We start from the raw sequence: 12,094 nt of genomic DNA on the forward strand, positions 1-12,094 counted from the left end.
TATCACTCATCAGTAGGACAAACGCTATGTGTGACTGGAGGGGAAATTAGAAGGAGGAGGCCTGAGACTTTGTGCAGATGTATATAAAGTCCATGACCAGACTCCCCTCCTACCCAGGGCTGCAGTGCCTTCAGCGTAGTCTCCCATAGTATATAGTCCATATATGAGGAGGTCTGCTGACTGTTATCATTACATGGTCGCACATCTCGCAGGTACAGACGGAGCAGCTTCTGCGCTGGAGTTTGGCCATCAGGAACTTCCACATTCTGCTGAACTTGATTAAGGTAAGTGTGGTTTTAGATTCTGCGCTTCCTGCCCGCTGCGCCTCTGTGCTTCCTGCCCGCTGTGCCTCCTGCACTTCCTGCCCGCTGTGCCTCCTGCACTTCCTGCCCGCTGTGCCTCCTGCGCTTCCTGCCCGCTGTGCCTCCTGCGCTTCCTGCCCGCTGTGCCTCCTGCGCTTCCTGCCCGCTGTGCCTCTGCGCTTCCTGCCTCCTGCGCTTCCTGCCCGCTGTGCCTCCTGCGCTTCCTGCCCGCTGTGCCTCCTGCGCTTCCTGCCCGCTGTGCCTCCTGCGCTTCCTGCCCGCTGTGCCTCCTGCGCTTGCTGCCCGCTGTGCCTCCTGCGCTTCCTGCCCGCTGTGCCTCTGCGCTTCCTGCCCGCTGTGCCTCTGCGCTTCCTGCCCGCTGTGCCTCCTGCGCTTCCTGCCCCCTGTGCCTCCTGCGCTTCCTGCCCGCTGTGCCTCCGCTTCCTGCCTGCTGCGCCTCCTGCGCTTCCTGCCCACTGCGCCTCCTGCGCTTCCTGCCCGCTTCCTTCACGTTCCATGTACAATCAGAAAACTTATAAAAATTACAGTTCCTACGCGGATGGTAGCCCATCCTACATGGGACACATCCGTATTTCCCATGTAAGGTGATCTGTGGGATATAATGTCGCTATCACTATTTGGACCAGGATGTGACTGAGGCCCGGCAGTGCTGCTCACACGTAACCCCGCTGTGTTCTCTCTGTAGGTGTTTGACAGTAGGCCCATGCTGAGTGTTTGCCTCAAGGTGAGAACGATTGGCACATTCCCCCCCCCCCCCCCCCATGTATCATTTTGTCTGGCTGTGTACCAGCTGCCTGTATTGCCTGTATTACTAGTCTCCATCATTCTCTCCTGCAGTATGGCGGTCAGTTTGTGGAGACGTTCCTGAAGCTTGGCATGCCCCTTCTGGACTCCTGCTTTAAGAAACATAGGGTGAGTTGTGAGGCATCGCTGCATATATATACAGTACCTACATATACGGCTCTGCACCTCTCACTGTAACAGCTGCGTTACTATTTTTTTAGTTTATGAGTTTAATTTTTTTATTTCTTAACGGTGTAGAATAAGTCATTGTGTATTTTGCAGGAAGATGTACAAAACTTGCTGAAAATATTACAGCTCTGCACCCGGCAACTGCACCACGTATGTGGTCACTCCAAGGTGAGTGATTTTGCCCAGCTGAGTCCACCACCCCGGCATCAGCCTGCCCAGCTTTATACTCTCCCACCCCCCGGCATCAGCCCGCCCAGGGAGGTCCTCTCTCCACACCCCACCCGCCCCCCCCCCCGGCATCAGCCCACCCAGCAAGGTCCTCTCTCCACCCCCCGGAATCGGCCCACCCACCTGGGTCCCTTCTGTGTCTAGGTGAGGTTATAGTGCTGAGTCCTGCTTTTTCCCATGGTGGTGGCTAATAAGTATGGCACTGTCCCATCAGATTCACCAGGATACAGTGCTAACCACACATGTCCCCATGCTGAAGAGGACCCTAGAGCGATTTGTCTACAGAGTGAAAGCCATGCTGGTTCTCAACAACTGTCAGGAAGCTTTTTGGCTGGGGAACCTGAAGAACAGAGACTTGCAGGTAGGACTAGGAGCTAAACCATAGCTCTCAAAATATAACTACAATAAATAAAGATGTATTTATACACACCATTATAGTGTAGGTGTCATATAGGCCTAGGTACCTGCCATACACTGTATAGGTGCTGTACAGGCCTAGGTACCTGCCATACACTGTATAGGTGCTATACAGGCCTAGGTAACTGCCATACACTGTATAGGTGCTATACAGGCCTAGGAATCCACCATACACAGTATAGGTGCTATACAGGCCTAGGTACCTGCCATACACTGTATAGGTGCTATACAGGCCTAGGTGCCTGCCATACACTGTATAGGTGCTATACAGGCCTAGGTACCTGCCATACACTGTATAGGTGCTATACAGGCCTACAGTAGGTACCTGCCATACACTGTATAGGTGCTATACAGGCCTAGGTACCTGCCATACACAGTATAGGTGCTATACAGGCCTAGGTACCTGTCATACACTGTATAGGTGCTATACAGGCCTACGTAGTTGCCATACACTGTATAGGTGGTATACAGGCCTAGGTACCTGCCATACACTGTATAGGTGCTATACAGGCCTAGGTACCTGCCATACACTGTATAGGTGCTATACAGGCCTAGGTACCAGTCATACACAGTATAGGTGGCATACAGGCCTAGGTACCCGCCATACACAGTATAGGTGCTATACAGGCCTAGGAATCCACCATACACAGTATAGGTGCTATACAGGCCTAGGTACCTGCCATACACTGTATAGGTGGTATACAGGCCTACAGTAGGTACCTGCCATACACTGTATAGGTGGTATACAGGCCTAGGTACCTGCCATACCCTGTATAGGTGCTATACAGGCCTAGGTACCTGTCATACACTGTATAGGTGGTATACAGGCCTAGGTACCTGCCATACACTGTATAGGTGCTATACAGGCCTAGGTACCTGCCATACACTGTATAGGTGCTATACAGGCCTAGGTACCAGTCATACACAGTATAGGTGGCATACAGGCCTAGGTACCCACCATATACAGTATAGCTGCTGTACAGGCTTAGGTACCAGGCATATACAGTATAGGTGTTATACAGGCCTGGGTACCCGCTATACACCGTATAGGTGGTATACAGGCCTAGGTACGTGTCATATACTTTATACAGTAAGTGTTATACAGACATGCAGGTGCAATCAATGCTTACTGAAGTGTCGTAGCTATGAGCAATTCTCATTTATATTAAGCAGAGCTATGACAGGTGGCTTAGTGTAGGCAGCGTGTATTGTATTGTACATTAGTGTAGGCCGCGTGTATTGTACATTAGTGCATGGTATCAGTTCAGTGGTTTGACGTTTATACCTGCTACCTTCATGTCTGTTTATATCTACCCAGTTTGTTTAATCACTGTTGTTTCCAATTGTAAAGCGCAACGGAATATGCTGCGCTATATAAGAAACTGTAAATAAATAAATTAATATTTATTTTGGGCTTGTGTTTTTCAGGGGGAGGAAATCTTATCTCAGAGCTCCCAGGGAAGTGAGACAGAGGAGGAACAGGAGTCCCAGCTGCCTGCAGAGGAACAGGAGGCAGAACAGGTTCAGTATAGAGGCCTCACACACACACTGGTCTGTCTGTATGTGTTCTCTCCTGACATTGGCCGGCTGTGGTACCCCCGGATAATGCAGAACAGCCGCGGCAGATCCATTGCAGAGGCAAGGAAATTACCTCTGCACCCCCATAAGATGGAAATGCCTCCATTTGGTGAAGCTGACAGAACGCAGGACCTATGCGGCACATGTGTAGTACAGGTCCTGCACACACACAATGTGCCAAACATCGATATATATCTACCATGCCAGATTACAGACTGAACCTAACTCAAGGCCAGGTAGTGTATAGGGCTGAGATGTGGGGTATTATTACAACCACAGGAACCATATAGAACAGGGGTGGCCAAACCTGTCCTCAAGATCTACCAGCGGTGCATGTTTTCCAGGCAACCTGTGGATCTATAGTAGGAATGAATGCAGCATGTTTTAAAAGGTGACAGTTATGACTACAGCTGTGCACCAGCTAGGTAACCTGTAAAACGTGGACCGTTGGTAGATCGCTGTGTCCTAGGCCATCTAGTCACATCTGCTGTAACCACTGTGTCTCTGGCCATGTAGTCACATCTGCTGTAACTGCTGTGTACTGGCCGTGTAGTGACTTCTGCTGTAACCACTGCTTCCCGGGCCTTCTAGTCACGTCTGCTCTAACCGCTGCTTTCCTGGCCGTGTAGTCACATCTGCTGTAACCACTGTGTACCTGGCCATGTAGTCACATCTGCTGTAACTGCTGTGTACCTGGCCGTGTAGTCACTTCTGCTGTAACCACTGCTTCCCAGGCCTTCTAGTCACTTCTGCTGTAACCACTGTGTACCTGGCCGTGTAGTCACTTCTGCTGTAACCACTGCTTCCCAGGCCTTCTAGTCACTTCTGCTGTAACCACTGTGTACCTGGCCGTGTAGTCACTTCTGCTGTAACCACTGCTTCCCAGGCCTTCTAGTCACTTCTGCTGTAACCACTGTGTACCTGGCCATGTAGTCACTTCTGCTGTAACCACTGTGTACCTGGCCGTGTAGTCACTTCTACTGTAACCACTGTGTACCTGGCCGTGTAGTCACATCTGCTGTAACCGCTGTGTTGCTGGCCCTGTAGTCACTTATACTGTAACCGCTGTGTACTTACGTCTGATGTAACCGCTGTGTACTGGCTTTCCCTGCAGGTGGAAGAGAGTGAAGGAAGTGACCAGGAGGCAGAACAGGAGGAGGAGGCGGAGGAGGAAGATTCCGATTAGCCATCACCCTGAGGACTGTATGTAACAGCTTTATAATGGAGAACACATAAGAGACATATGCTATGGAACATCAGAACCAGCACCCACCATCGCCCTTTCTAATGTTCCCTGTAGTGAGAAGTTCCGTGTTACATGTATGTTATGTGAATTCCGGAGATGATTACAATATTGATGATATTATAGAGGTAATTATGTATCACTTCTAATAGTTGCAATTTCCAATGTGTTCTCCTGTGCCTGACTGCAGACTGGGGATTATTCTCCATTATGTTATAGTGTATACATGTGGTGTCTGTATAAAGCATCTGGGGATGGTGATCACATCCCTGAAACACTGTATAGTTATACCCTTATTGTTAATGTTCTGTGTATGTATGCTGCTGACCATAAAGCCTTTATACATGAATAAGTTCTGCGGATACAGGTGTCTGTTGATATTTAACCCAGGGAATACTGGGAAATACTAAGAACAACCATATACAGTATATATGTACACTGCAGTGGTGCACGCAGGTGGTGGGGGGGATCATCTGAGTACCCAGAACACCCCCCTCCCCATAATACAGACCAAAATTGTTTTAAATGTAATGTAACCCACTGCTGTGGCCTGCGATTAAGCCCCGGACCGTTTTCAAACACCCGCAGGTTATGAAGAAAGCAGATAATGTGCTAAAAGAACACACGGCTGCTGCTGTGATTCCTGCAGGGCCCATCCTCCACTCCGAGTACTAGAGGCACTTGTAAGAGGCCTTATTTAATTAATGTTACATAGGGCCTTATTCTAGTTCACTCTTTCTGACAAAATCCTTCTTAGGTGGACAAAACCATGTGCACTGCAGGGGGGCAGATGTAAAATGTGCACAGAGAATTAGATTTGGGTGAGTTATTTTGTTTCTGTGCAGGGTAAATACTGGCTGCTTTATTTTTCCACTGCAAAACAGATCTCACTTTGAAGTAAAACCCCACCCAAATCTAATTCTCTCTGCACAAGTTACATCTGCCCCACCTGCAGTGCACATGGTTTTGTCCATCAAAGGAGGAATTTGTCAGAAAGAGTGAACTAGAATAAGGCCCATAGTTACATAGTAGTTAAAGCTGAATAAAGACTTGTGTCCATCGAGTTCAACCTTGGATTTAGTGAGTATAATCTATTAGCTTATCCCTTATTAGGGTGTGGTATGCAGTTCCGACAGTCTGGATCCCGACAGTCATTAGCCCGACGTCGGGATCCCGACTGGCCGGACTCAGACAGCGTGGCCTATGCTTGCCACCTATTCTATTCTCCCTCTATGGGGGTCGTGGACCCCCATGAGGGAGAATAGCCGACGGCCGTCGGGAACCCGGCCGTCAGTGTTTTAACGGTCGGGATCCTGACGTCAGGTTAATGACTGTTGGGACCCCGTCCGGCACCCCCCTTGTTATACCTAGTGTATTCTGATGTCTTTAAAGACAGCTTATGATTCTTATTTGTCACCCTGGATACAGAGCCAATCAGAATCACCCCCTGTATACACACACACACACACACACACTCTAGTTTGGCACTCAAAATAACAGTGCTGAAACGCTGAGCACATGGTGCTGGGTTGGGATCCCGATAGTCAGTATACTGATGTCAAAATCCTGACTGCCTGACAGTTAGGATCCCAACCAACAGGGGCTATTCTCCCTCATGGGGTCCACGACTGTCAGAGGCATATTGGTATACTGACAGCCGAGATCCCGACTGTCGGCCAGTGAGACCACACACAGATATATTATGTGTTGTATATAATTTGTGTATCTATATGCACTCGTTTAATGGACCAGGTATATGTCGAATCCCCTCAGTCTTAACCCCATGCGCCTGCCCACCCCTCTCTGGAACCCTCCCTTGCAAATCCTACGTTTGCCCCTGCACTGTATATAAGGTTTTCCATTGTTGGTCAGACTGAAGAATAAATATTAAATCCTATAGCTTTCCATAAACGAGTGTAAAAGCCAATGACGTGTGCGGGATAGAGGCACATTCCCTGCATAGAACTTGTTTATACGAAGCAGAGGAGAAGGTTCTGGCTGAGCACAATGTGTACGCAGGATAAAGGGCTGTCACAACGCAAGATATGCAGTCTCTAGAGCAGAGGTTCCCAAACTGTGTTCCGTGGCTCCCTGGGGTGCCTAGGGTTGGTGGTCCGGAACTGATTCAAATTATTTATGGTCAATGTAATAGGCATAATCAGTGCTTCTGGCTTCCAATTATAAATGTGGGTAAACAGAAGTTAATCATGTTCCTCACCACATAACTGACCCTAAGGGGGGAATGTAATATGGTGAGAGAATCAGACAGTGAGAGGTTTGGTAAGAAATCTCCAGTTTTTTTAAAGTGGCAATCAGGGCTGCATGTGACATGATGTGAGGAGGGGAATGGAGGCAGCAGGAAGCCACAGACTGAGTTATATAGTGGGAGGAGCAGGGTCCCCAGCAGCACAGAGTATATCAGGAGATGAGTGATGTGTCAGTGAGGACAGGGCTGCATGTGACAGGGGCAGTGACATGATGTGAGGAGGGGAATGGAGGCAGCAGGAGGCCACAGACTGAGAGTTATATAGTGGGAGGAGCAGGGTCCCCAGCAGCACAGAGTATATCAGGAGATGAGTGATGTGTCAGTGAGGACAGGGCTGCATGTGACAGGGGCAGTGACATGATGTGAGGAAGGGAATGGAGGCAGCAGGAAGCCACAGACTGAGTTATATAGTGGGAGGAGCAGGGTCCCTAGCAGCACAGAGTATATCAGGAGATGAGTGATGTGTCGGTGAGGACAAGGCTGCAAGTGACAGGGGCAGTGACATGATGTGAGGAGGGGAATGGAGGCAGCAGGAAGCCACAGACTGAGAGTTATATAGTGTGAGGAGCAGGGTCCCCAGCAGCACAGAGTATATCAGGAGATGAGTGATGTGTCAGTGAGGACAGGGCTGCATGTGACAGGGGCAGTGACATGATGTGAGGAAGGGAATGGAGGCAGCAGGAAGCCACAGACTGAGTTATATAGTGGGAGGAGCAGGGTCCCTAGCAGCACAGAGTATATCAGGAGATGAGTGATGTGTCAGTGAGGACAGGGCTGCATGTGACAGGGGCAGTGACATGATGTGAGGAGGGGAATGGAGGCAGCAGGAGGCCACAGACTGAGAGTTATATAGTGGGAGGAGCAGGGTCCCCAGCAGCACAGAGTATATCAGGAGATGAGTGATGTGTCAGTGAGGACAGGGCTGCATGTGACAGGGGCAGTGACATGATGTGAGGAAGGGAATGGAGGCAGCAGGAAGCCACAGACTGAGTTATATAGTGGGAGGAGCAGGGTCCCTAGCAGCACAGAGTATATCAGGAGATGAGTGATGTGTCGGTGAGGACAAGGCTGTATGTGACAGGGGCAGTGACATGATGTGAGGAGGGGAATGGAGGCAGCAGGAGGTCACAGACTGATAGTTATATAGTGGGAAGAGCAGGGTCCCCAGCAGCACCGAGTATATCAGGAGAAGCAATATGGAGTACATCCGCTAATTACAGAGGTTGCTCAGTGTGTGATGACCATGCAGATGTTTCCCCACCACCACTGCGACCTCGCTATCCTATGTATTACATGTGTCTCGCACTGGGGAGAGTGGCCATTACCTGATTACATGTCACGGTATATATTATATACGACTGTTCCCCCTCAGTGTAATATGTTGGTTCATTACAACTATGGGACAAAAATACAGATAAACAGTAAGCGCAGCCATGTTCCCAGCAGACTGTGAGCTCTGCTTGCATTTAATATCTGAGATGAGGACAGAGTCAGTGGTCCCCTGGGGGCATCTGTGAGTGGTGCAGAGCGAAGGTGCATGTCTTGTAGGTGACATAGAGCAGCAGGATGGAGTGCAGCAGCTGCTTACACACGCGGACCGCCACCCGCACTTGTGGCTCTCTCAGCTCCTGCTTGGTGAGAACTCTGGAGAAAGCTGTGTTGTCTGATATATGGAAGGAGCCGCTCCATTTAGGGGGCTGGATGGTGACAGTAGTACAGAAGACCTGGTCTAAGCCCCGGAGTAATACCGGCTCCGGTTCCACTATTTGCTGTTTGTTCCGTATGGATCTGGTGCGGTAACATGGCAGATCGGCGACAGGTCTGCTGTGGCCTGGGAGTACAGAGAGCAGCTGCATGTATGACGAGCTGCTGTATGTGTGATCGCTGGGTGATCTTGGCGTGGCCCGTCTTATCCATTGCAAGCTTTCATCTAGTGGGGTCCATGGTGACCAGAGCTGGTACGTGGCCATCACATCTGCAGGAAAATGCAATAAGCCACCCATTAGGACCGGACATCAAACTATGCAGTCTGGAGCTTGTAGTGTCCGGTCCGGGGGGTGATAGATTTCACCAGGGACATGGGGAAGGGGAGATTACAGCCTCCCGTGTGCTCTGGACTGTTCCGGTGTTTGCTACATGCCCAGACCATACAGGGAGGCTTTATTCTCCCCCCTCCTCCTCTCCCTGGTGAAAGCTATCACAGGCATCACCCCGGACAGGACCCCCCCCCAAACCGGACACTACAAGCTCCGGAATGCAGAGTTTGATAACTGGTCCGGCGTTTCGGGGTCTTGTCCGTTTCTGTTTTTTACCCATACCCGCAAATATAGCATACATGGGTCAGGACAAGACTCGCCAATCTGTCTCTATGGCAGTATCACGGGTATCACAGTACCATGGATGTCACTGTGAGGATCAGTGGTGACAAGAGTACCTGTCATAGTGGTGCCACTGTAGGGATCACTAGTGATGGGAGTACCTGTGATAGTAATGTCACTGTAGGGATCAGGTGTGTGTCAATTGGGTGTGGAATAGCACACTGACAGTCGGGATCCTGACTGCCCGGACTCAGACAGCAGGGGGAGCGCAACGAAGGCCCTTGCATACTCGCCACCTATTCTATTCTCCCTCTATGGGGGCCGTGGAGAATAGCTGGTGGCTGTGTCGGGGTTTTAACAGTCGGGATTCCGACTATCAGAATCCTGACTAACTGTCAGCTATCCGGCACCCGTGTCAATTGACCTCTTTCAACTTTTTTTAAAACATTTTTTAAGTTCCTTGTACATTGGATGCGGTCAGTGCTGCTGGTCCTGGTTGGCTACTGACTACAGTGTTATTATATCTATATAGCATTGCGGGCCTGCCTGCGCTGGAGAATTACTGTGACCTAACAGTAACCAGACCGTGCCACCTGGCACCCTGCCCCCAATGATATGAGAGATGAGCCTTATGTGCACAAATTACTGCTGGCTCCCATGTGCAAGGGCTGGGTGCGGTAAGGTGGCAGCAGTCGCACAGGTCAGCTCTCCCATCCCTCCCTGACAGTGCACACAGCCAGTAGCTCCACAAAGGTCCCAATGGTGAAAGCAGGCACAGCCTGGTGTGTCAGCCGCAGTCCCCTCTCTTCCTCCCCTCCTGCTGGGCACGGAGAGTACAGCCCGTCTCATGTAGGACACCTGGGATCACCGTGTTCTTGCCGACACAGCCCTGATTTGCATATCTATGTCCTCCCCTCTAACCTCAGGGGCTGCAAAGACTGCCCCCGCGGCACAGTGTATGCAGAGCATGACGCGATCACTGCTGCCTCCCCAGCATGCTACTGAAAGGAGGGAGGAGCCGTCTGTCATCGCTGTGCTGAGGCTAAAAAACGGGCTTTTATCCAGTACAGACCGATAAAATAGTACTGTACCAGCTGTGATCAGGACAGTTGTGGGATGGTTCGGCTGTGACCGGGACAGTTGGAGGTGATACTAAATAGCAGGAGGGTCCTGCTGTGATCGGGACAGTTGGAACAGCAGATACCAGAACTAATTATGACTTTTTAATTAAGTGAAAACACTACAAGGCTTACAGTATATTACAGAAAAACATAAGTTACAAGATATGATTAATAGGTAATTAGACTCTCCGCTAGCCTCCAAACTTTCAAGCGTTCCCTGAAAACTCACCTCTTCAGGCAAGCCTATCATATTTAAGTTCTACACGCATAACCCTCTGAGGCACTTATGTATTATACAGCTTCCCTTCTGGACTTGTAACTTGTTGGGACTGCTATGCTATTACTGATGCCTGTCCTTGTGTTTCCCTCCTATATACCTAATAGATTGTAAGCTTGCAGCAGGGCCCTCTAACCACCAAGTCTGTCTGTTACCCAGTTTGTTTTATCACTGTCTACTATTGTAAAGCGCAATGGAATCTGCTGCGCTATATAAGAAACTGCAAATAAATAAATAATAAGTGCTGCTAAATAGCAGGATCGGAACAGTTGGAGGCAATGCTAAATAGCGGGACGGTCCTGCTGTGATCGGGACAGTTGGAGGCGATGCTAAATAGCGGGACGGTCCTGCTGTGATCGGGACAGCTGGAGGCGCTGCTAAATATCAGGACAGTCCTGTTGTGATTGCCGCAGTTGGAGGCGTTGCTAAATAGTGGGACAATCCTGATGTGATGTGAACAGTTGGAGGGGATGCTAAATATCAGGGTGGTCCAGCTGTGATCAGGATAGTTGGAGGCAATGTTAAATAGCGGGATGGTCCTGCTGTGATTGGGACAGTTGGAGGCGATGCTAAATAGTGGGACGGTCCTGCTGTGATTGGAACAGTTGGAGGCGATGCTAAATATTGGGATGATCTTCCTGTGATCGGGACAATTGGAGGCGATGCTAAATAGCTGGCTAGTCCTGCTGTGATTGGGACAGTTGGGGGTATACTAAATAGCGGGATGGACGGTCCTGCTGTGATTGGGACAGTTTGAGGTGATGCTAAATAGTGGGACAGTCCTGCTGTGATTGAAACAGTTGGAGGCGATGCTAAATATTGGGACGACCTTGCTGTGATCGCGACAATTGGAGGCGATGCTAAATAGCTGGCCAGTCCTGCTGTGATTGGGACAGTTGGGGTATACGAAATAGCGGGACGGTACTGCTGTGATTGGGACAGTTGGAGGCGATGCTAAATAGTGGGGTGGGCCTGCTGTGATAGGGACAGTTGGGGGTATGGTGGACAGTAAAATAACATAAAGGCCAAAAATATAAAAAAAGAAAATCCTGAAATGTCATTTTTTTTCATGTGTCGACACTGCATGTTTACCATATGGTGTCGACCAACAGCCCGGATACTTATCCTGCCATGAAAGAATGACTAGTGTGAGTGTCGGTGACAGTATGTATCCAGCGGCCTGAAACTCACCCACGTGACGCAACTGAGGCGGGGCTTATTGGCGAACAATACAGTATTTGCGTCTTCTAAAATGAAACATGGCGGCCACGCTTCCAGCGTCTCTGTCACTATGGCTACCGAAAGGAACCGCCTTTTCCGGATGTCCTGTACAGCGATTGGACAGGGCTCA

General features: G+C 49.8%; 2 protein-coding genes across 5 annotated transcripts in view; one reads left to right on the top strand and one right to left on the bottom strand.

The window, feature by feature from the left end:
• Nucleotides 1–5,115, top strand: part of FANCD2 (FA complementation group D2) — a 41,853-nt gene extending 36,738 nt beyond the window's left edge. For all 3 annotated transcript variants that reach the window (XM_083155860.1, XM_083155857.1, XM_083155861.1), the window contains exons 38-44: nucleotides 213–284; nucleotides 1,009–1,047; nucleotides 1,161–1,235; nucleotides 1,389–1,463; nucleotides 1,738–1,884; nucleotides 3,369–3,461; nucleotides 4,633–5,115. In XM_083155860.1, coding sequence (XP_083011986.1) covers nucleotides 213–284; nucleotides 1,009–1,047; nucleotides 1,161–1,235; nucleotides 1,389–1,463; nucleotides 1,738–1,884; nucleotides 3,369–3,461; nucleotides 4,633–4,704 — 573 coding nt within the window. In that variant the 3' untranslated portion in view covers nucleotides 4,705–5,115. The remainder of the gene's footprint in view (nucleotides 1–212; nucleotides 285–1,008; nucleotides 1,048–1,160; nucleotides 1,236–1,388; nucleotides 1,464–1,737; nucleotides 1,885–3,368; nucleotides 3,462–4,632) is intronic.
• A 3,344-nt stretch (nucleotides 5,116–8,459) lies between these two features.
• On the bottom strand, nucleotides 8,460–12,091 carry FANCD2OS (FANCD2 opposite strand). 2 transcript variants are annotated; one of them, XM_083155865.1, is made up of 2 exons: nucleotides 11,935–12,091; nucleotides 8,460–9,002 (listed from the first exon to the last, which is right to left on the bottom strand). In XM_083155865.1, exon 2 carries the CDS (start codon nucleotides 8,995–8,997, stop codon nucleotides 8,518–8,520), a length of 480 nt encoding a protein of 159 aa, XP_083011991.1. In that variant the 5' UTR covers nucleotides 8,998–9,002; nucleotides 11,935–12,091; the 3' UTR covers nucleotides 8,460–8,517. The 2 variants fall into 2 exon arrangements, with proteins under 2 accessions (XP_083011991.1, XP_083011992.1); XM_083155866.1 differs by having other exon boundaries at nucleotides 11,836–11,940.
• Between the last annotated feature and the right edge of the window lie 3 nt (nucleotides 12,092–12,094).

Source organism: Crinia signifera, chromosome 8, assembly GCF_055691185.1.
Source record: "Crinia signifera chromosome 8, ASM5569118v1, whole genome shotgun sequence".
NCBI classification, from domain to species: Eukaryota; Metazoa; Chordata; class Amphibia; order Anura; family Myobatrachidae; genus Crinia; species Crinia signifera.

Excerpts from the sequence above, each read along its gene's own strand:
- FANCD2OS (XM_083155865.1), bottom strand. The coding sequence starts at position 8,997 with ATGGCCACGTACCAGCTCTGGTCACCATGGACCCCACTAGATGAAAGC.